Consider the following 20102-nt stretch of genomic DNA (forward strand, 5'->3'; position numbering starts at 1 on the left):
CATATCATCCACACACAGGTTCATGACATGTTATTTGTTAAGATTGAGCTCCTACATGACTTAATTCCCCTGAAACTCACCAAAGTTTCCTATATGACCTTTCAGCAAAGTTCCACATTTATTGTTCAAAATCATGACCTCCCATTACTTTAATTGCATCATGACACACACAAAATATAATCATACAAAATCTACAAGTAGGCTACTGTATGTGTGTTTTAGGCAACAAGATTGTGTTTCCAGCTCTCAGTGTTAAACTGATATCAATCTTTGTTACAGACCTTGCCATGGTCTTAAAAATGCTGTACAGGATAACAGCATAAACCCTACTTATATGTTTTACAGTAAAGGAGATTGGCGTGCTTTATTATGAGTAATATAGAAAAAAAGTAAATCATGACATTTATTTTTTCCTTTAACAAGTACAACTTATGTCATTTTACTGTAGTGACACTGCAAAATGATAGTTACACAATATAAAAGTTTACAAATATACAATTGAAAAAATAAACAGTAAAATTGTTGTTGTAGAGCCCCCCCGAACAAGGCAAGGGGACTTTAGATGTGTTTCTTTGTTATAAACACTTGTTACCTTTATTATGAGATGTATTCCTACTAGAGCCCTACATGATCTATGTTAAATGGAGATTTGTGACAGTTTACCCAAATCTTTTACAAAAAAGTTCAAAGCACTGGACTAGTTTTATTATTTCAACAGTAAAGTTAACTTGAAAGTAAACAGCCACCATGTTTTTCTCTTCATATATCAGTTGTAATGCTGAGCTTTCAGATGAATTTCCTTCTTTAACTACATGTGCAGATATCTGCATCTGTAAATCTATTTTCCAATCAACACAATATGACCGCTTACACAAAGGACATACCATAACGTGTTACCACTTATCAAGATCCACCAAGACTTTTCCACACCCTTGGAAGTTCACGGTGAAATGAGTGACGTCTCTTTGTTTGTGTGAGTCCATGTTGGTGTTGGCAAAGCTACGAGCAGTAGAAACAAAGGCTAACCGAGCATCCAGCATACCATGCCAGTATCATACAAAGTAAACATTATTGGAGTCAATTTGTTCATAAAATAAAAATATGGAAAGGTTTAAATGTCAGTAAATAAACTGATGTTTCTTAGTACATTATCATTTGGTAATAACTACCTATAAACACAATATTTAAGCCTTTCTGTATCCGCTAAGCGATGTGTTTGCCTTAGCTTAGCAAACCATCTGAGGGAATGTTCACAACGGGAATGGAGGTCTGTGGTTGTGACAGGAGTGGCTGGACGGGACAGAAAAGGTGTCGGGAAGCTGCTCCTACGAAGACAAGCTGGCTTTCTTGACCATATTGATTTCCTAGAGAAAGACAAAACGTTTTTTTATTATACTCCCAATACAAGTTGATGATGTTAGTCAAACAAATCTTCAACAATGAGTAATAAAAGCCCTGGACACATATCATGCATCACTGCTTACCAGGGGGAATTTACATCCGTGCAACTCAACAGAATAGCTCACAGTATGTTATTTATCCATATTTATTATTGATCATTCAACAGCCACCGTTATAAAGGTGTTTTTTTTGTTTTTGCCAATGAGCTCACAGTGAATATAACTCCCAGATATATAGAGTAGGCAGTAGTTAAGATTTATTTTGGACAGCCTGAGATTTTCTTCTTTACAAAGTCAGATTCAACACATTCTCGCACATAAAAACCTTCTCATTCAGTGTCCAAATTTCAGGGGGTATTAAAATGCCTATTTTTTTATAACTCAAAGCCGTAAAACTATTTTTGATATGTGTTGATTATTGAATCGATGGTTACTGCAATGGTTACTCACCTCACTGAGAGCTTCTTTTAACTGCCCATAGGCTTCGTCCAAATGATCATTGATAATAAGAACATCAAATATATCTGGTTCTTTACCTGAAATGAGATAATATTATGTTCAGTCATGTTTTTTTAAACATTGGTGTAGTTATGTTTTTGTAAATAAATAATAAATACATACCAAACTCCATGTCCACTTGAGCAGCATGCAAGCGCTTTTGGAGGCTCTCCTCTGTTTCTGTCTTTCTGTCTCTTAAACGTTTTTCCTGATACAATACAGAAGGCATTCAGATATGATTCAAAGAGCATTCAAAACCTGTATGACTAGTTATCTGTGGTTCAAAGCAAACTCAAGGTCACACCCAGGAACTCCTCTCAGGCAGGCCACCAGGAACTTCTCAAATAAAATAAACGTCCTTCTGTGCTTACCAGGACTGCCATGGACGGCGGCTGGATGGAGACGTAGATGGGATTAAGGTCTGTCTTCTTGATGTTCATCACACCCTGCATGTCGATGTCGAGTATACAGATGAGGTTTTTGGCCTGGACGGCTTGTACGGCAGCTTTACTCGTCCCGTACATGTTCCCCGAAAACACTGCGTTCTCAATGAATTCGCCTTTGTCAATGGCTTTCTGCATCGCCTCTCGTGTGACATAATGGTAATCTGAAACCCAGGAAAGGAGACATCCACAATATAACAGATTGAGTTACACTTTAACAGACACAATAAAGGTGATTTACTGTTATAGTGGTTGTAAAAAAGGAGGAACATGTTTTACCTTTGCCATTCACCTCTCCAGGTCGAGGATTTCTAGTTGTATCTAAAGGATAAGAAGACATTCATGTCATACTCTGTATTTTATTTCAATTTTTCTTATTTTTTTTATCCTTGGTCCATAAAATGCAAATATATTCGGTTTCCTGTTACTCTAAAGAAAGAAAAGCTAATCATTTTATTTTGGAACCTGGAAACAGGGAATGTTTGGCATGAAAAGGGACTTGAATGGTATCATAGAAACATATTCTGTGCATCGACTAATCAAATAAGTGACTTTATGTTGCAGTTCATGTAAAAAAAACGAATGCCAAAAATGTGCTGGGTCCATCTTCTATATTCTGAATATTTAACGATTATCTGTTTTATGCACCACACATCTTTATTCAACCAAAGATGGGAAAATGTTGAGCATTTTCTTTTTGGGATTTTAGATTATTATTTTTTTTGAACTAATGAATCAGGAACATAATCAGCAGATCATTTGATGAATAAAATAATAAGTTATTGCAATTTCAATTGAAAAATGAAATGTGTTTTGAGTAGAAATGTTTACACCCATATACATCTCCTGGATCGATGGTATGATCATTGACACAAAAAAAGATTGATAAAAACACATTCAAATCTAAATGTTGGCAGAGAGTGGCACACTTACGGGAGACGCTGAAGCCAAAGACACTGTCGTACTCCTTCATGAGCTTCTTCAGCAGAGTGCTCTTCCCCGCCCCCGAGGGGCCGCTGAACACCACAGGCCTGGGACCAGCCATAGCTGCAGCAGAGATGAGAGGAGGAGAGGTTAGTGAAGGAAACAAGTGGGTGAGGCTGGAGCCATGACACATCTCCACTAAAATCCTCTGGCATGAGTCATTGTGGGACCAAATGTCTGTGCAAAAATATATTTCTTTAGAAAGATTTCACAAAGTAACCAAGGGGTTTCCAGGCTCAGACAAGCCTCGCTCAGTCCTGTGAGATAAATATGATGAAATGATAAATCAGCGTTTTTGTAAAGGTGGACCGAATTAAGAGACCAAAACATCTCCCAAAAGAGCAGAGGCAATTGGCCGGTTGGCAAGCTGTTGGGTTACCATGGTGCAGAAACACTTACTCACTAATCGGAGAGCCCTTATCTGATTGTGATTGCAGGGGGAAAAAAAGGCAAAGAAAAACCATTGCATAACAGGGAATGCTGCCATCAACAAAGACATGAGCTCATATTAAAGTGAACTTCCTTATGCAACAATCCATTCACTGACACAACTATAGGCATACTTGCCCTCGCAAAGACATGTTTAGATATTTAGTTGTATTAAATAGAGTCCTTACTCCTTTCTGTATATATAAATAAAGGTACAAAGTGTTTTACTTTACCTAATTGTTACATTATAACTATTACTGACTTGTCAATCTTCTTCCGTTGCTATTAGACCTGAATGACTCTGAATGAATTCATAAAGATTTATCTTTTCTTTTCTCATATACCGTACTTTACAATTTAGCAAAAAAGCTACTTCAAAATCTTGCAGTATATTCTACACAACTTTTCTTTCAGTGCCAGTACTTCTAAGGTACTGTAAGCTGTAAATTAAGATGAAGGTGTGTTCCTGCTTACCTTCCGTCAATGCGCACAGAGCTCAAGCAGATGGCTCAAATGAGCAGGAAGATGTGATGTGTGTGGGCAGATCGAGTACAAGCACAGGAGGGAGGGGACACAGAGAGGGCAGGGCCATGTTTACACACTAGTAGATTTGGTTTTTCATAGAGCTATATTTTAAATGTTGAGTAGATGTGTCCAGAATGATGTAGTTATACGACCCGTTTGTGTGTTTTGGTTCTAGTCCAAAGGCTGAGAAGAAACCCTCAATTCTGTTTGTTTTTTCTTTTCTACAATTGAAGAAATCAATGCAATAAGAAGAAGTCGCTTGGTTCTCAGTAACGACTATGTGCATCTTTCAAGCAAATTGTTGCAACAGGAAACACGCTATAGAGTTACTATTGCGCTACTCAAAGAAATACAGTGAGAAGATAATGTCTACCATTGTTCTTATTAGTTATAGGTCTATTGCTATTTAAACGGCAGGCATCAGTTCAAATTCAAAGGTTTATTGTCATATGCACATTAGGGCTGCTCAATTAATCGTATTTTAAATCGCAATTGCGATTTTGGCTTGAAACGATTATGAAAACAACATAATCGAAATAAAACGATTATTTATTTTTAAATTATTTTTTGTATTGGTTTTTCAGTTGAATTATACTTAAAGTTAAAGAGCGGGGAAAGGACAGAATTAATTGGGTGTCGTCAGCGTAGCAGTGGTATGAAAAACCATGCGGGCTAATGACTGATCCGAGCGAGTTTGTGTACAGGGAGAAGAGGAGGGGACCAAGAACAGAGCCCTGAGGGACCCCTGTAGTTAATTGACAAGGTCGGACTCAGACCCTCTCCAAGTCACCCTGTAGGTACGGTCTTTCAGATATGAGGTGAGGAGGGAAAGTGCAGAGCCTGAAACTCCAAGTTTTTGGAGAGTGCGAAGGAGGATCTGATGATTCACCGTGTCAAATGCAGCAGACAGGTCCAACAGGATGATGACAGAGGAGAGGGATGATGCTTTGGCAGTGTGCAGTTCCTCAGAGACAGCAAGGAGGGCAGTTTCTGTGACCTGCCTTGAAACCAGACTGGTGCGGATCCAGAAGGTTGTTCTGATGGAGATAGCAGGAGAGTTGTTTAAAGACAGCGCGTTCAAGTGTTTTAGACAGGAACGGGAGTAGAAAGACAGGCCTGTAGTTTATAACATCAGACGGGTTGAGAGTGGGTTTCTTCAGGAGAGGGTTTACTCTTGCCTCCTTGAGACTGTTTGGAAAGTGACCAGAAGTTAGAGAAGTGTTGATGAAATGGGTGAGAAACGGTAGAATATCAGGAGCGATAGTCTGAAGGAGGTTTGAAGGGATAGGGTCCAGAGGACAGGTGGTAGGGCGGGCAGAGGTAATGAGGGTAAGAACCTCACTTGGAGAGAGAGGGGAAAAGGAGGTCAGTGTGTGGGTGAAAGTAGGGTCTGGTGACCCAGCGGTGAGTAGAGGTGAGTCAGAAAAAGAAGAGCGAATATCATCAACCTTTTTTTCAAAGTGGTTAACAAAGTCGCTTGACAGAAGGGAGGAGGGGGAAGGGGCTTTGGGGGGGTCCAGGAGGGAGGAGAAGATGGAAAATAGTTTTTCGGGATTGGAATAGGAAGATTGGATCTTATCTTGAAAGAAAGTGCTTTTTGCCTGAGAGATCGAAGCAGAGAAAGAGGAGAGGAGAGCCTGATAGGTTAGGAGGTCGTCACGGTGTTTGGATTTCCACCGTTTCCGCTCTGCTGCCCTAAGGACGGTTCTATTAGCACGCAGTGCATCATTTAGCCAGGGAGCAGGAGGGGACTGACGAGCCTGCCGAGATGTGAGAGGACAGAGAGAGTCCAGAGTGGATGAGAGAGTAGAGAGGAGAGATTCTGCAGCAGAGTTTGAAGGCAGGAGTTGGAACGAGTCAGAGGAAGGGAGGGCTGAGAACACCGACGAGGCAAAGGTAGAGGGGGAGAGGGAACGAAGGTTACGGCGGACAAGTGCAGGATGAGAAGAGATTAGTTTGTTATGTTTGGAAAGGGGTAGAGAGAATGAAATGAAGAAGTGATCGGATGTGTGGAGCGGGTTTACAGAGAGGTTAGAAGTAGCGCAGTTCCTTGAGAATATGAGATCAAGGACATTGCCAGCTTTATGGCAAAGGCGGTTAACAGGGATGTTAGTTCGTCTATCTTCCCCGTCTGGAGGTTGAAGTCTCCGAGAAGTACAGCGGGAGGGCCAGTTTCAGGGATGTGTGAGAGGAGATTATCTAATTCCTCCAAGAAGTCCCCCAAGGCGCCTGATGTACGGTAGAGAACAACAATGGTTAACTGTATAGGATGGGTTACTGTGACGGCATGGAATTCAAAGGTGGAAGGAGTGAAGTTAGGTAGCTTGAAGAGGGAAAAGCTCCATTTGGGAGAGAGCAGGAGACCAGTGCCACCTCCTCTGACAGTTGGTCTGGGTGTATGGGAGAAGGAATATGCAGTGGAGAGAGCTGCTGGGGTGGATGTGTTGGATGGAGTAATCCAGGTCTCAGTGAGAGCAAGGAAATCCAGAGATTGCAGGGAGGCGTAGCCAGAGATGAAGTCAGCCTTAGGAACAGCTGACTGGCAATTCCACAGGCCACCTGAAACTAGATCTTGGATCTCAGTGGAGCATGTGGGATAGACGAGAGCAGGCCGGTTATATCGATTACGAGATACACGGGGCCAGTGATAATTGCGAGAAGACACATGAACAGGAATGGAGAAAATACACATGATTATAGCATGAGGGGTTAGAAAACTAAAGAAAAGAGAAATAAGACACCAGCTCAATCAGAGTAGGATTTGCCTCCTCTTTGCCTCCCTCGTGACTCCCGTAGGACTCCAATGTCTTTGTCAGTCTTACTCCCGTAGGACTCCAATGTCTTTGTCAGTCTTCGGCTGTCTGGCGCTTAAGCTGACGCTCCAGGAAAGAGCTACCTAAAATGGACGCCTGATTGCTGAGTTCTCACAGCTGTAGGGGCACGCCCCTCTAATTAGTTAACTATCTACAGCTGATGGGCGACAATAGACTGGCCCTGCCTATATTATAATGCAGGATTCTACAATAACTACAGAACAATTATACAGAGTAGAATAAATGATACAGAGAAGTCTAATTAAACAAGAATATAACTTACAGTGGTTGCTGCGTCAATAGGAAATGTCGTCACCCGGTCAGATGTACACTGAGTTCATCAGATTTTAAATGCGGTATTTAAATGCTTTTTTAGGTGAAAGATGACTGAGTCACGCGGTTGTACTTCATGCAATCAATAGACTGGCCCTGCCTATATTATAATGCAGGATTGAGAGCTGAGACCTGTGAAGCAGGTTTCGCCTGAGCAGATCTGAGATTTAAAATCTCTCAAAAGCGATTTAGCCGTTTTAGCTACAATAACTACAGAACAATTATACAGAGTAGAATAAATGAAACAGAGAAGTCTAATTAAACAAGAATATAACTTACAGTGGTTGCTGCGTCAATAGGAAATGTCGTCACCCGGTCAGATGTACACTGACTTCATCAGATTTTAAATGCGGTATTTAAATGCTTTTTTAGGTGAAAGATGACTGAGTCACGCGGTTGTACTTCACGCAATCAATAGACTGGCCCTGCCTATATTATAATGCAGGATTGAGAGCTGAGACCTGTGAAGCAGGTTTCGCCTGAGCAGATCTGAGATTTAAAATCTCTCAAAAGCGATTTAGCCGTTTTAGCTACAATAACTACAGAACAATTATACAGAGTAGAATAAATGAAACAGAGAAGTCTAATTAAACAAGAATATAACTTACAGTGGTTGCTGCGTCAATAGGAAATGTCGTCACCTGGTCAGATGTACACTGACTTCATCAGATTTTAAATGCGGTATTTAAATGCTTTTTTAGGTGAAAGATGACTGAGTCACGCGGTTGTACTTCACGCAATCAATAGACTGGCCCTGCCTATATTATAATGCAGGATTGAGAGCTGAGACCTGTGAAGCAGGTTTCGACTGAGCAGATCTGAGATTTAAAATCTCTCAAAAGCGATTTAGCCGTTTTAGCTACAATAACTACAGAACAATTATACAGAGTAGAATAAATGAAACAGAGAAGTCTAATTAAACAAGAATATAACTTACAGTGGTTGCTGCGTCAATAGGAAATGTCGTCACCCGGTCAGATGTACACTGAGTTCATCAGAGTTTAAATGCGGTATTTAAATGCTTTTTTTAGGTAAAAGATGACTGAGTCACGCGGTTGTACTTCACGCAATCAATAGACTGGCCCTGCCTATATTATAATGCAGGATTGAGAGCTGAGACCTGTGAAACAGGTTTCGCCTGAGCAGATCTGAGATTTAAAATCTCTCAAAAGCGATTTAGCCGTTTTAGCTACAATAACTACAGAACAATTATACAGAGTAGAATAAATGAAACCGAGAAGTCTAATTAAACAAGAATATAACTTACAGTGGTTGCTGCGTCAATAGGAAATGTCGTCACCCGGTCAGATGTACACTGAGTTCATCAGATTTTAAATGCGGTATTTAAATGCTTTTTTAGGTGAAAGATGACTGAGTCACGCGGTTGTACTTCATGCAATCAATAGACTGGCCCTGCCTATATTATAATGCAGGATTGAGAGCTGAGACCTGTGAAGCAGGTTTCGCCTGAGCAGATCTGAGATTTAAAATCTCTCAAAAGCGATTTAGCCGTTTTAGCTACAATAACTACAGAACAATTATACAGAGTAGAATAAATGAAACAGAGAAGTCTAATTAAACAAGAATATAACTTACAGTGGTTGCTGGGTCAATAGGAAATGTCGTCACCCGGTCAGATGTACACTGACTTCATCAGATTTTAAATGCGGTATTTAAATGCTTTTTTAGGTGAAAGATGACTGAGTCACGCGGTTGTACTTCACGCAATCAATAGACTGGCCCTGCCTATATTATAATGCAGGATTGAGAGCTGAGACCTGTGAAGCAGGTTTCGCCTGAGCAGATCTGAGATTTAAAATCTCTCAAAAGCGATTTAGCCGTTTTAGCTACAATAACTACAGAACAATTATACAGAGTAGAATAAATGAAACAGAGAAGTCTAATTAAACAAGAATATAACTTACAGTGGTTGCTGCGTCAATAGGAAATGTCGTCACCCGGTCAGATGTACACTGAGTTCATCAGAGTTTAAATGCGGTATTTAAATGCTTTTTTTAGGTAAAAGATGACTGAGTCACGCGGTTGTACTTCACGCAATCAATAGACTGGCCCTGCCTATATTATAATGCAGGATTGAGAGCTGAGACCTGTGAAGCAGGTTTCGCCTGAGCAGATCTGAGATTTAAAATCTCTCAAAAGCGATTTAGCCGTTTTAGCTACAATAACTACAGAACAATTATACAGAGTCGAATAAATTAAACAGAGAAGTCTAATTAAACAAGAATATAACTTACAGTGGTTGCTGGGTCAATAGGAAAATGTCGTCACCCGGTCAGATGTACACTGACTTCATCAGATTTTAAATGCGGTATTTAAATGCTTTTTTAGGTGAAAGATGACTGAGTCACGCGGTTGTACTTCACGCAATCAATAGACTGGCCCTGCCTATATTATAATGCAGGATTGAGAGCTGAGACCTGTGAAGCAGGTTTCGCCTGAGCAGATCTGAGATTTAAAATTTCTCAAAAGCGATTTAGCCGTTTTAGCTACAATAACTACAGAACAATTATACAGAGTAGAATAAATGAAACAGAGAAGTCTAATTAAACAAGAATATAACTTACAGTGGTTGCTGCGTCAATAGGAAATGTCGTCACCCCGGTCAGATGTACACTGAGTTCATCAGATTTTAAATGCGGTATTTAAATGCTTTTTTAGGTGAAAGATGACTGAGTCACGCGGTTGTACTTCACGCAATCAATAGACTGGCCCTGCCTATATTATAATGCAGGATTGAGAGCTGAGACCTGTGAAGCAGGTTTCGCCTGAGCAGATCTGAGATTTAAAATCTCTCAAAAGCGATTTAGCCGTTTTAGCTACAATAACTACAGAACAATTATACAGAGTAGAATAAATGAAACAGAGAAGTCTAATTAAACAAGAATATAACTTACAGTGGTTGCTGCGTCAATAGGAAATGTCGTCACCCGGTCAGATGTACACTGAGTTCATCAGAGTTTAAATGCGGTATTTAAATGCTTTTTTTAGGTAAAAGATGACTGAGTCACGCGGTTGTACTTCACGCAATCAATAAACTGGCCCTGCCTATATTATAATGCAGGATTGAGAGCTGAGACCTGTGAAGCAGGTTTCGCCTGAGCAGATCTGAGATTTAAAATCTCTCAAAAGCGATTTAGCCGTTTTAGCTACAATAACTACAGAACAATTATACAGAGTCGAATAAATTAAACAGAGAAGTCTAATTAAACAAGAATATAACTTACAGTGGTTGCTGGGTCAATAGGAAATGTCGTCACCCGGTCAGATGTACACTGACTTCATCAGATTTTAAATGCGGTATTTAAATGCTTTTTTAGGTGAAAGATGACTGAGTCACGCGGTTGTACTTCACGCAATCAATAGACTGGCCCTGCCTATATTATAATGCAGGATTGAGAGCTGAGACCTGTGAAGCAGGTTTCGCCTGAGCAGATCTGAGATTTAAAATTTCTCAAAAGCGATTTAGCCGTTTTAGCTACAATAACTACAGAACAATTATACAGAGTAGAATAAATGAAACAGAGAAGTCTAATTAAACAAGAATATAACTTACAGTGGTTGCTGCGTCAATAGGAAATGTCGTCACCCGGTCAGATGTACACTGAGTTCATCAGATTTTAAATGCGGTATTTAAATGCTTTTTTAGGTGAAAGATGACTGAGTCACGCGGTTGTACTTCACGCAATCAATAGACTGGCCCTGCCTATATTATAATGCAGGATTGAGAGCTGAGACCTGTGAAGCAGGTTTCGCCTGAGCAGATCTGAGATTTAAAATCTCTCAAAAGCGATTTAGCCGTTTTAGCTACAATAACTACAGAACAATTATACAGAGTAGAATAAATTAAACAGAGAAGTCTAATTAAACAAGAATATAACTTACAGTGGTTGCTGCGTCAATAGGAAATGTCGTCACCCGGTCAGATGTACACTGAGTTCATCAGATTTTAAATGCGGTATTTAAATGCTTTTTTAGGTGAAAGATGACTGAGTCACGCGGTTGTACTTCACGCAATCAATAGACTGGCCCTGCCTATATTATAATGCAGGATTGAGAGCTGAGACCTGTGAAGCAGGTTTCGCCTGAGCAGATCTGAGATTTAACATCTCTCAAAAGCGATTTAGCCGTTTTAGCTACAATAACTACAGAACAATTATACAGAGTAGAATAAATGAAACAGAGAAGTCTAATTAAACAAGAATATAACTTACAGCGGTTGCTGCGTCAATAGGAAATGTCGTCACCCGGTCAGATGTACACTGAGTTCATCAGAGTTTAAATGCGGTATTTAAATGCTTTTTTTAGGTAAAAGATGACTGAGTCACGCGGTTGTACTTCACGCAATCAATAGACTGGCCCTGCCTATATTATAATGCAGGATTGAGAGCTGAGACCTGTGAAGCAGGTTTCGCCTGAGCAGATCTGAGATTTAAAATCTCTCAAAAGCGATTTAGCCGTTTTAGCTACAATAACTACAGAACAATTATACAGAGTCGAATAAATTAAACAGAGAAGTCTAATTAAACAAGAATATAACTTACAGTGGTTGCTGGGTCAATAGGAAATGTCGTCACCCGGTCAGATGTACACTGAGTTAATCAGATTTTAAATGCGGTATTTAAATGCTTTTTTAGGTGAAAGATGACTGAGTCACGCGGTTGTACTTCACGCAATCAATAGACTGGCCCTGCCTATATTATAATGCAGGATTGAGAGCTGAGACCTGTGAAGCAGGTTTCGCCTGAGCAGATCTGAGATTTAAAATCTCTCAAAAGCGATTTAGCCGTTTTAGCTACAATAACTACAGAACAATTATACAGAGTAGAATAAATGAAACAGAGAAGTCTAATTAAACAAGAATATAAGTTACAGTGGTTGCTGCGTCAATAGTAAATGTTGTCACCCGGTCAGATGTACACTGAGTTAATCAGATTTTAAATGCGGTATTTAAATGCTTTTTTAGGTGAAAGATGACTGAGTCACGCGGTTGTACTTCACGCAATCAATAGACTGGCCCTGCCTATATTATAATGCAGGATTGAGAGCTGAGACCTGTGAAGCAGGTTTCGCCTGAGCAGATCTGAGATTTAAAATCTCTCAAAAGCGATTTAGCCGTTTTAGCTACAATAACTACAGAACAATTATACAGAGTAGAATAAATTAAACAGAGAAGTCTAATTAAACAAGAATATAACTTACAGTGGTTGCTGCGTCAATAGGCAAAGTCGTCACCCGGTCAGATGTACACTGAGTTCATCAGATTTTAAATGCGGTATTTAAATGCTTTTTTAGGTGAAAGATGACTGAGTCACGCGGTTGTACTTCACGCAATCAATAGACTGGCCCTGCCTATATTATAATGCAGGATTGAGAGCTGAGACCTGTGAAGCAGGTTTCGCCTGAGCAGATCTGAGATTTAAAATCTCTCAAAAGCGATTTAGCCGTTTTAGCTACAATAACTACAGAACAATTATACAGAGTAGAATAAATGAAACCGAGAAGTCTAATTAAACAAGAATATAACTTACAGTGGTTGCTGCGTCAATAGGAAATGTCGTCACCCGGTCAGATGTACACTGAGTTAATCAGATTTTAAATGCGGTATTTAAATGATTTTTTAGGTGAAAGATGACTGAGTCACGCGGTTGTACTTCACGCAATCAATAGACTGGCCCTGCCTATATTATAATGCAGGATTGAGAGCTGAGACCTGTGAAGCAGGTTTTCGCCTGAGCAGATCTGAGATTTAAAATCTCTCAAAAGCGATTTAGCCGTTTTAGCTACAATAACTACACAACAATTATACAGAGTAGAATAAATTAAACAGAGAAGTCTAATTAAACAAGAATATAACTTACAGTGGTTGCTGCGTCAATAGGAAATGTCGCCACCCGGTCAGATGTACACTGAGTTAATCAGATTTTAAATGCGGTATTTAAATGCTTTTTTAGGTGAAAGATGACTGAGTCACGCGGTTGTACTTCACGCAATCAATAGACTGGCCCTGCCTATATTATAATGCAGGATTGAGAGCTGAGACCTGTGAAGCAGGTTTCGCCTGAGCAGATCTGAGATTTAAAATCTCTCAAAAGCGATTTAGCCGTTTTAGCTACAATAACTACAGAACAATTATACAGAGTAGAATAAATGAAACAGAGAAGTCTAATTAAACAAGAATATAACTTACAGTGGTTGCTGCGTCAATAGGAAATGTCGTCACCCGGTCAGATGTACACTTTAATAATCGTGATATCAATTATTGACCCAAATAATCGAGATTAGGATGTTTGCCATAATCGAGCGGCCCTAATGCACATAAGCTACAGTGTAGAAATGGCAATGAAATTCTTCTGACCTGAGCTACTCCAACAAATATAATAAAATACAAAAATAAAAATAGTGCAAGAAGTCTATATACATGTAAATATAATATGATATGTACAAGAACGGGATATTAAATTAAATAATGTACATTAAGACAAAATTAAATACGGCCTATTGCGATGATAACTATTTATATAAATAAGTAGATTGCACGATGATTAGTTATATTGGCAAATAGTTATAGTTATATCCTTATAAATAACGCATACTGTGTATATACTGTATACATTTTTTTTTTTAAACAAAAGTAAGCTGGGCTGGACATTGGCACGCCTTTTTTATAGCCATGGATAAAGTACACGGCATTACAAGCCTTCTCGTTTCTATGCAAACCAGATGGTTTTCTGTGCAGGTGCAAATGACAAGGGTCACTTTCGATTGCCTCTTGATGGCTTCCCGTAAATAGCAACATGGCTCATTCAAGGTGCAGGAGATCCTTTCATATAAGCTAGTAAAAAAGTGTCCACAAAGCTTCTGACAGTTGCAGCTACATATATACCAACACAAAATAATCAAGCGTTTATACTAAACCATTACCAGCGTGACAGGAAATGAGAGACATGTGGGTTTACTTTAATCATGTGCACTGAACCCCATGTGATTGATAATTGCATGAAGCAAACTGTAAATCATGTGAAACCTATCAGGTGGTAGACCTTCAGTCTGCAGGTTATTCAGTGTAAGAGCTGAAACAATACGTTTGTAATCAACCATTTGTGGTTTTTGGTCCCAAATGTGATAATTGAATGCTGTATTTTTCTTATATCTGTTTTGTATGATCATATATTGAATATATTTGGTATAAACTGTTGGTTGGACAAAACAAGCTATTTGGACTTTTCATAAAACACTTTCGGACAAACTGTTCCATTCATAGAAAAAAAACCATATAAGACTTTTCATAAAACTAAAAACAGCTCTAGAAAGTACAAAACATTTCCCAAATTGGGATCAATAATGTTTTATCTTATCTTACCCCATAAAGTTGATATCAACACAACTGAGGTGTTTTAGTCCAGTTTACCCAGAAACAGAGGAGATTATGTGGGCACATGTTCAACCAGTTCTCGTCCCTATTACGTTTTGTGCTCTGATCTTTCAATTTAAACTCATGTTTTAAATATGTTTTTCTATTCAGATATGGTATACACAAAAAGCAAAGTAGCACTTGATATCTTATGTTATCAAAGAGTGGGTGTTAAGTGTTAACAATCTTGCAGATACAACAGCATCTAAGGCACTTCAACCTGCACTTTGACTCACTGCTATAAAAGCAATAAAATGTAATGCTTTATATGGAAATGCAGAGTAAAGAGGCAGTAGTGACCGTGACTGTAAAACTCAGCAATTAGGATTTAGATTTCTAAATTATAAAACGTAAACATAAATGAACATTTGATCTGTGTGCAATAGAATTTTGAAATGGTTTGCACTTTGAGAGATATAAAAACAACACGGTGTCTATGGGGTTGTTTTTATAACGTTAATAACCCAATGGCTATTTAAAGGATGATTATACTACAGGTAAAATTACATTAGCTTAACTTGTGCCTCCTCAGTAAATACGGTAAATACACAACACCCATCTTCTTCCCCTGCAGGAACAATCTGACTCCTCTCACACAGGAGCGGGTGAATGGCAGTAATAGCCACAGTGGTTAATGGACAGATGTATTTTCCCTCCTACCTGAGAATAGCCTGGAAAAATATCTCATGTACATCGGGTTTTTATGCAAGTCCGTTTTGGGCTGGTCTCCGGCTTGTTTTCTCCCTCAACTGCTCTGAGTCTTTGCTGTGAGAGCCATTAAGGAAATAGTGCTGCCTACGTCATCGACACGAGCAGAAACATCAAAGTGTTCGCGAGCATCGGAAAAAGCGCGACAAAACACAGAAACGTGGTTTGTGTTATTATCCAAAGAGTACAGGCGAAACAAATGCAGCCACCATTAATTATATGTATGTAACTCACTGTTACTTGCAGTTTCTACCTAATGGGGAGACATACACGCGCATTGTTATTCATGTTGCTTTGTTTATTTGGCGCAAAGTAACGTTATTTATATAGCATAGCCTAGCTTCAGTAAACCGCTGTTTTATCCAGTTAGTCTTCTTACGCCTTGTCGTTTTTCTTCAGGATATAACGGGCAAAATAAGTAACCGGATCAGTTTCCAGGGTCTGAGTCAACACTATAACCAGGAAACACGTTGTTCCAATCAACACTCCTGACCGCAAAACTACCCGGATGTCTGAACGCTGAAGGCCGCATGTGTGCTAACGTGGCTAAAGTCAGCTGTTGAGCTAACGACACATTTTATCCTTAGCATAAGTCTTCTGGGCAGCCGATTAAAATGTTTGGTTCCTCCAGATCTGGAGGGGTCAGAGGAGGCCAGGACCAGTTCAACTGGGATGACGTGAAGGGCGATAAACACAGAGAAAATTATCTCGGTAAGTCTCAACACTATCTGAGCTAACCAGAGCTAGCATTGCTAATAGCTGTTTGTTTGCTGTTAGAGAAAGTATCTTAAAATCACAATTAAATTACACTTCAAAGCGTCAGTACTGCACAAACATCTTCTCCATACCTTTTGTTTTGGAGTCCCTCATTACACAGTGTACTGTATTCAGTAGTATTATCGTTTCCACTCTATAAACTGCAGGTCCAAGTTGTCTTTGCACCCTCTCTCTGAGCACACACGTATCTCCCACTGCTGGCAACATGTCAGCATGCCAAACAAGAATTACGTAGCGCCCACCACAGCTGGAACACAAAAGGACGATATAGACATTTATTTAATTACAATTTATTTAGCCAATACAGCCTTTTAAAGGTGACTGAAAATAAACTTTGCCTGAATGTATGTCTTGACCAGGACAGGCAGTAGCCCATTAATGAATGTTACAGACGATACCATTTCAGATCACAGCATGACACAAAGTAAGTCTGAAGTCTTCTTATCCTGGATCATATAGGAGTTAGCTGGGTAAAGCATCTACAACCTTATCTACCTACATACATCAAAAGGCTTATTGCTACCACAGATGATTTTACAAGTATGGTGAAATCACATGAACTGGGGAGAAGATGCAACCCAAATATGTGTTTTTTCAAAAAGTCCTTCTTCATTTGTTGCATCAAAGATATCAACAATATATTTGTTTGGCTTTGTTTCCAGGCAACTCTTTGATGGCACCAGTAGGACGATGGCAGAAAGGCAAAGATCTGTCATGGTACGCAAAAGACAAAAAAGACGGTGCACCTTTGTCCAAAGAGGAAGAAATAGCTGCCGTCAAGGCTGCAGAGCATGAGGCACTGATGGCTGCCCTGTAAGTATACCTAACATATACCATTTAATAGATACAATGTGGGTCAACACAAAGTTAATGTATTTATTCATATTCTCCACCTAGAGGGCACAAGAATATAAAGAGGCAACCAACTGGCCTGACCAAAGAGGTATGTCGCTTTGTTTGGTAATGCTTTCACTGAAAAGCATACGTTTTTATAGAATTTCAATAAATACAATTTGATGATGAATTTTCCCAACTCTCTTACCAGGACCTTGCAGATGTCTGCCGGAGGGAAGATGCTGATGGTGAAGAGAGAGATGTGGACCGTGTCTCCGGCTTGGGAAGCTCCAGGTTAGAACTTTGGGATATAAGAAACCATAAAACAAAGCAACCACATAAAACGAATCAGCAAATGTATAAGTACAGTGTCTTAAGAAACATTTTAAAACAACATTTAGTCTCTCTTTTAAGATGTTTTTATCAAGTGTTCTTTTTGACACTAAAGTGTTAGCAAGAGGGACTTGTATCTTAATTGATGCTATGATTGTAAAAGGTTTGGTAATTAATGATTGTTTCCCTTACAGTGTAGGGTCAAAGAAAATGGTGCTGTCCCAAAAGGAAAAGGAGGCAGCTAAAATAGGCCTGTCTGTTTTTACGGTAAGTTATTTCTCACTGACAAATGAAGATGCAGAGGTTAAAAACGTTAGTGAAATAAAGAGAGACTTTAAAAGTTGAGAGTTCAAACAGAGAGTTTATTCTATTGGATTTACTACTTGATGCAGAGATTAAAGAAATGTTTTTCTTTGCAGCACTGCAAAACAGAAAGTCGTCCAGAATCCTCAGCGACAAAGACGCCTCAGAGTGTTGAAAAGGGAGATGTCGAACAGCGGTAAGTATCCATTATATTAGCCACCTAAGAGAACTTCATGAAAACCAATTTATTTCAAAACATCACACATTCTGACCCTTTTTGATTTGACTCCGTAGGCACGACAGCAAGAAGAAAAAGAAAGAGAAGAAGAGCAAGAAGGACAAAAAGAAGAAGAAGAAGAGGCAAAGAAAAGACTCGTCCTCCTCGGAGTCAGATGACGACAGGAAGAGGTTGGTTCATTTTTCCATACAGATGTTTAATTCGTCTTAGTGCGGACCTAAATACAGAAACACTACATAGTATGGCTTGGATAAAACATTTTCCGATTCTTATGTGCTTAGAAGAACATCTCTATCTCCAAACCAAATGTAGTTTAGTGAAGGCTTCACAAAGCTTCCATAAATGAGGGACATAGCATTTTTTCTGTTCAATATATTAGCCATTTTACTGTGTCCTGTCTAGCAACCATATTTGCAAACTAATAGACTTACTATGAGCCAAACGATTTTGTCTGCCAGCACTAGAGGGCACTCAGGCACTGTGTTACTCACACCATTTGGAAACATGACCTTTTAGATGTAAGGTGCATTTATGACGAGACATTTAATATATATTGTAAATCAAGTGTGGTGGATTAGTCGGGATTGACTATAATTGATTTGGTGGTGAGAGGAATTGCAATTAAACATTAACGTATGACAGTAGTGCAGACCATTTATGATTTAAAGTTAATATAAAACATGTATCCTCACATTAGCTAGTTATATTCACTTACAAGTGTCATTAGTTGTTTTCGGTCACTTTAAAGCTTATCTGGCAGCAACTTTTCCCCAGCCTCACACCATCAAATTCACCACGACCCCATCATTGATTGTCTGTTTCCTTTTACACTTCAGGCACAGAAAGGACCACCATCATCATAATCCATCATACCACAGTCCAGAGTGGAGCCAGGACCCCATGACAGCCATTCAAGGGGGGGGGCAAAGGCCGAGCGAGGAGCCCTCCTACCCCCATCATCGACAACAGCGGCATGACACAGACTCCTCTGTATGGGGGGTCTCCTGTCCCCCGTAACCCTGTCAGCCACAAGACAGCCCCTGCTGGTCACACACAAAGCCACAGGCGGCGCCACGACACAGACTCGGACGACTAATGTCCTCCCCCCCACCCCCCCACCCCCCCCCCCCAGCCCCCCCCCCCCCCCCCCCCCCAAAAGACGCATAACGGGGACAGACCCTCTACAGCAGCTTGAGTGGCCCCGGAGACCTCATTTACCCTGAGCAGTCAAACGGACTGTGGAAGGAGACGGGTCCATGTCTGACTCACAGGATTATGTTTTTAACTCCTTCACACAATAAGTTGGTCATCGTTAGACACTGTTTTTTTCGTAGTATTTTTGGTTGTGTTTGGCAAGAATTTTGTTCTTAAACAAAACACAATAATGTTATCAACCCACCAAATATGAAAATATTTTGAGATTTTTGATTTTAGTTTTTGATCTACTGCAAAACACAGTGTAAGATAACAATAAAAAATGTTATTTTAATTCCGATGTCTGGTAGCTTTTACTGTTTTTTACTAGAGACTAAGAACATGATTTGCTGCAAGCAGAAACATATAAATATCCCACCTTTTTTTTGAATGCCCAAAGTATTTTCTTGAACACTGTTTGCTGACAGGATGAATAACAGTTCAAAACATAATTTACTGATTGAATTAGCATTCTTTATATACATTTCTATTTAAATGGCAGTATTTTTATTTACAAAGCTTTAACTTTTAAAAGTTGTGGTAATTTGTGTCATGAGCACAGTACATTTGTATCATTACCACCCACTTTACAGAGAAAAATATTTAGATATCAAAAATTGCAGCTGTCTTGCAAAAATGTTTGAAGTCAAGAGTGTGTTTCTTTCAATGTTTTTTCTTGAACATTTTTTCAAGATGCTCCCTGATGTCTTCTGTCTTCCTTGCTCATGTCGTCCATCCCACTGCGCCCCCTGCACCACCCAGCAGCTCGGCCCTTTTCTGTTCCCACCCATGCCCGCGCTCCTTAATCCCTCACCGTTCTAGGTTCAGCTCGCTGACTGGTGCGACACCATTGGAATG

General features: G+C 39.6%; 2 protein-coding genes across 5 annotated transcripts; one reads left to right on the top strand and one right to left on the bottom strand.

Annotated features, from left to right (window-relative positions):
• Positions 1 to 337: 337 nt before the first annotated feature.
• On the bottom strand, positions 338 to 16573 carry guk1a (guanylate kinase 1a). Of its 4 annotated transcripts, none has more exons than XM_034234705.1 (7): positions 16414 to 16573; positions 3275 to 3388; positions 2621 to 2662; positions 2270 to 2505; positions 2022 to 2106; positions 1851 to 1936; positions 338 to 1364 (listed from the first exon to the last, which is right to left on the bottom strand). In XM_034234705.1, exons 1-7 carry the CDS (start codon positions 16547 to 16549, stop codon positions 1326 to 1328), a joined length of 738 nt encoding a protein of 245 aa, XP_034090596.1. In that variant the 5' UTR covers positions 16550 to 16573; the 3' UTR covers positions 338 to 1325. The 4 variants fall into 4 exon arrangements, with proteins under 4 accessions (XP_034090596.1, XP_034090598.1, XP_034090599.1 ...); XM_034234707.1 differs by lacking the exon at positions 16414 to 16573 and adding an exon at positions 5169 to 5231; XM_034234708.1 differs by lacking the exon at positions 16414 to 16573 and adding an exon at positions 4229 to 4813.
• cunh1orf35 (chromosome unknown C1orf35 homolog) lies at positions 15994 to 19157 on the top strand. The gene is given in 11 exon segments (XM_034234704.1): positions 15994 to 16276; positions 17005 to 17155; positions 17240 to 17285; positions 17388 to 17470; positions 17704 to 17776; positions 17929 to 18008; positions 18107 to 18220; positions 18887 to 18944; positions 18947 to 18985; positions 18987 to 19040; positions 19042 to 19157. Coding segments are annotated over 11 exon segments (900 nt in total). The 5' UTR covers positions 15994 to 16179; the 3' UTR covers positions 19147 to 19157.
• The last annotated feature ends 945 nt before the right edge of the window (positions 19158 to 20102 follow it).

This window comes from Gymnodraco acuticeps, unplaced genomic scaffold, assembly GCF_902827175.1.
Source record: "Gymnodraco acuticeps unplaced genomic scaffold, fGymAcu1.1, whole genome shotgun sequence".
In the NCBI taxonomy this organism is placed as follows: domain Eukaryota; kingdom Metazoa; phylum Chordata; class Actinopteri; order Perciformes; family Bathydraconidae; genus Gymnodraco; species Gymnodraco acuticeps.

What these genes read in the sequence shown, in the direction of transcription:
- guk1a (XM_034234705.1), bottom strand. Translation starts at nt 16,549, where the DNA reads ATGTTGCCAGCAGTGGGAGATACGTGTGTGCTCAGAGAGAGGGTGCAA. An exon ending in GAGGGACTCCAAAACAAAAG is followed by an intron (nt 3,389 to 16,413) that starts GTATGGAGAAGA and finishes TCTCTGCTGCAG; the next exon opens with CTATGGCTGGTCCCAGGCCT. An exon ending in CGCCGTCCATGGCAGTCCTG is followed by an intron (nt 2,107 to 2,269) that starts GTAAGCACAGAA and finishes GTATTGTATCAG; the next exon opens with GAAAAACGTTTAAGAGACAG.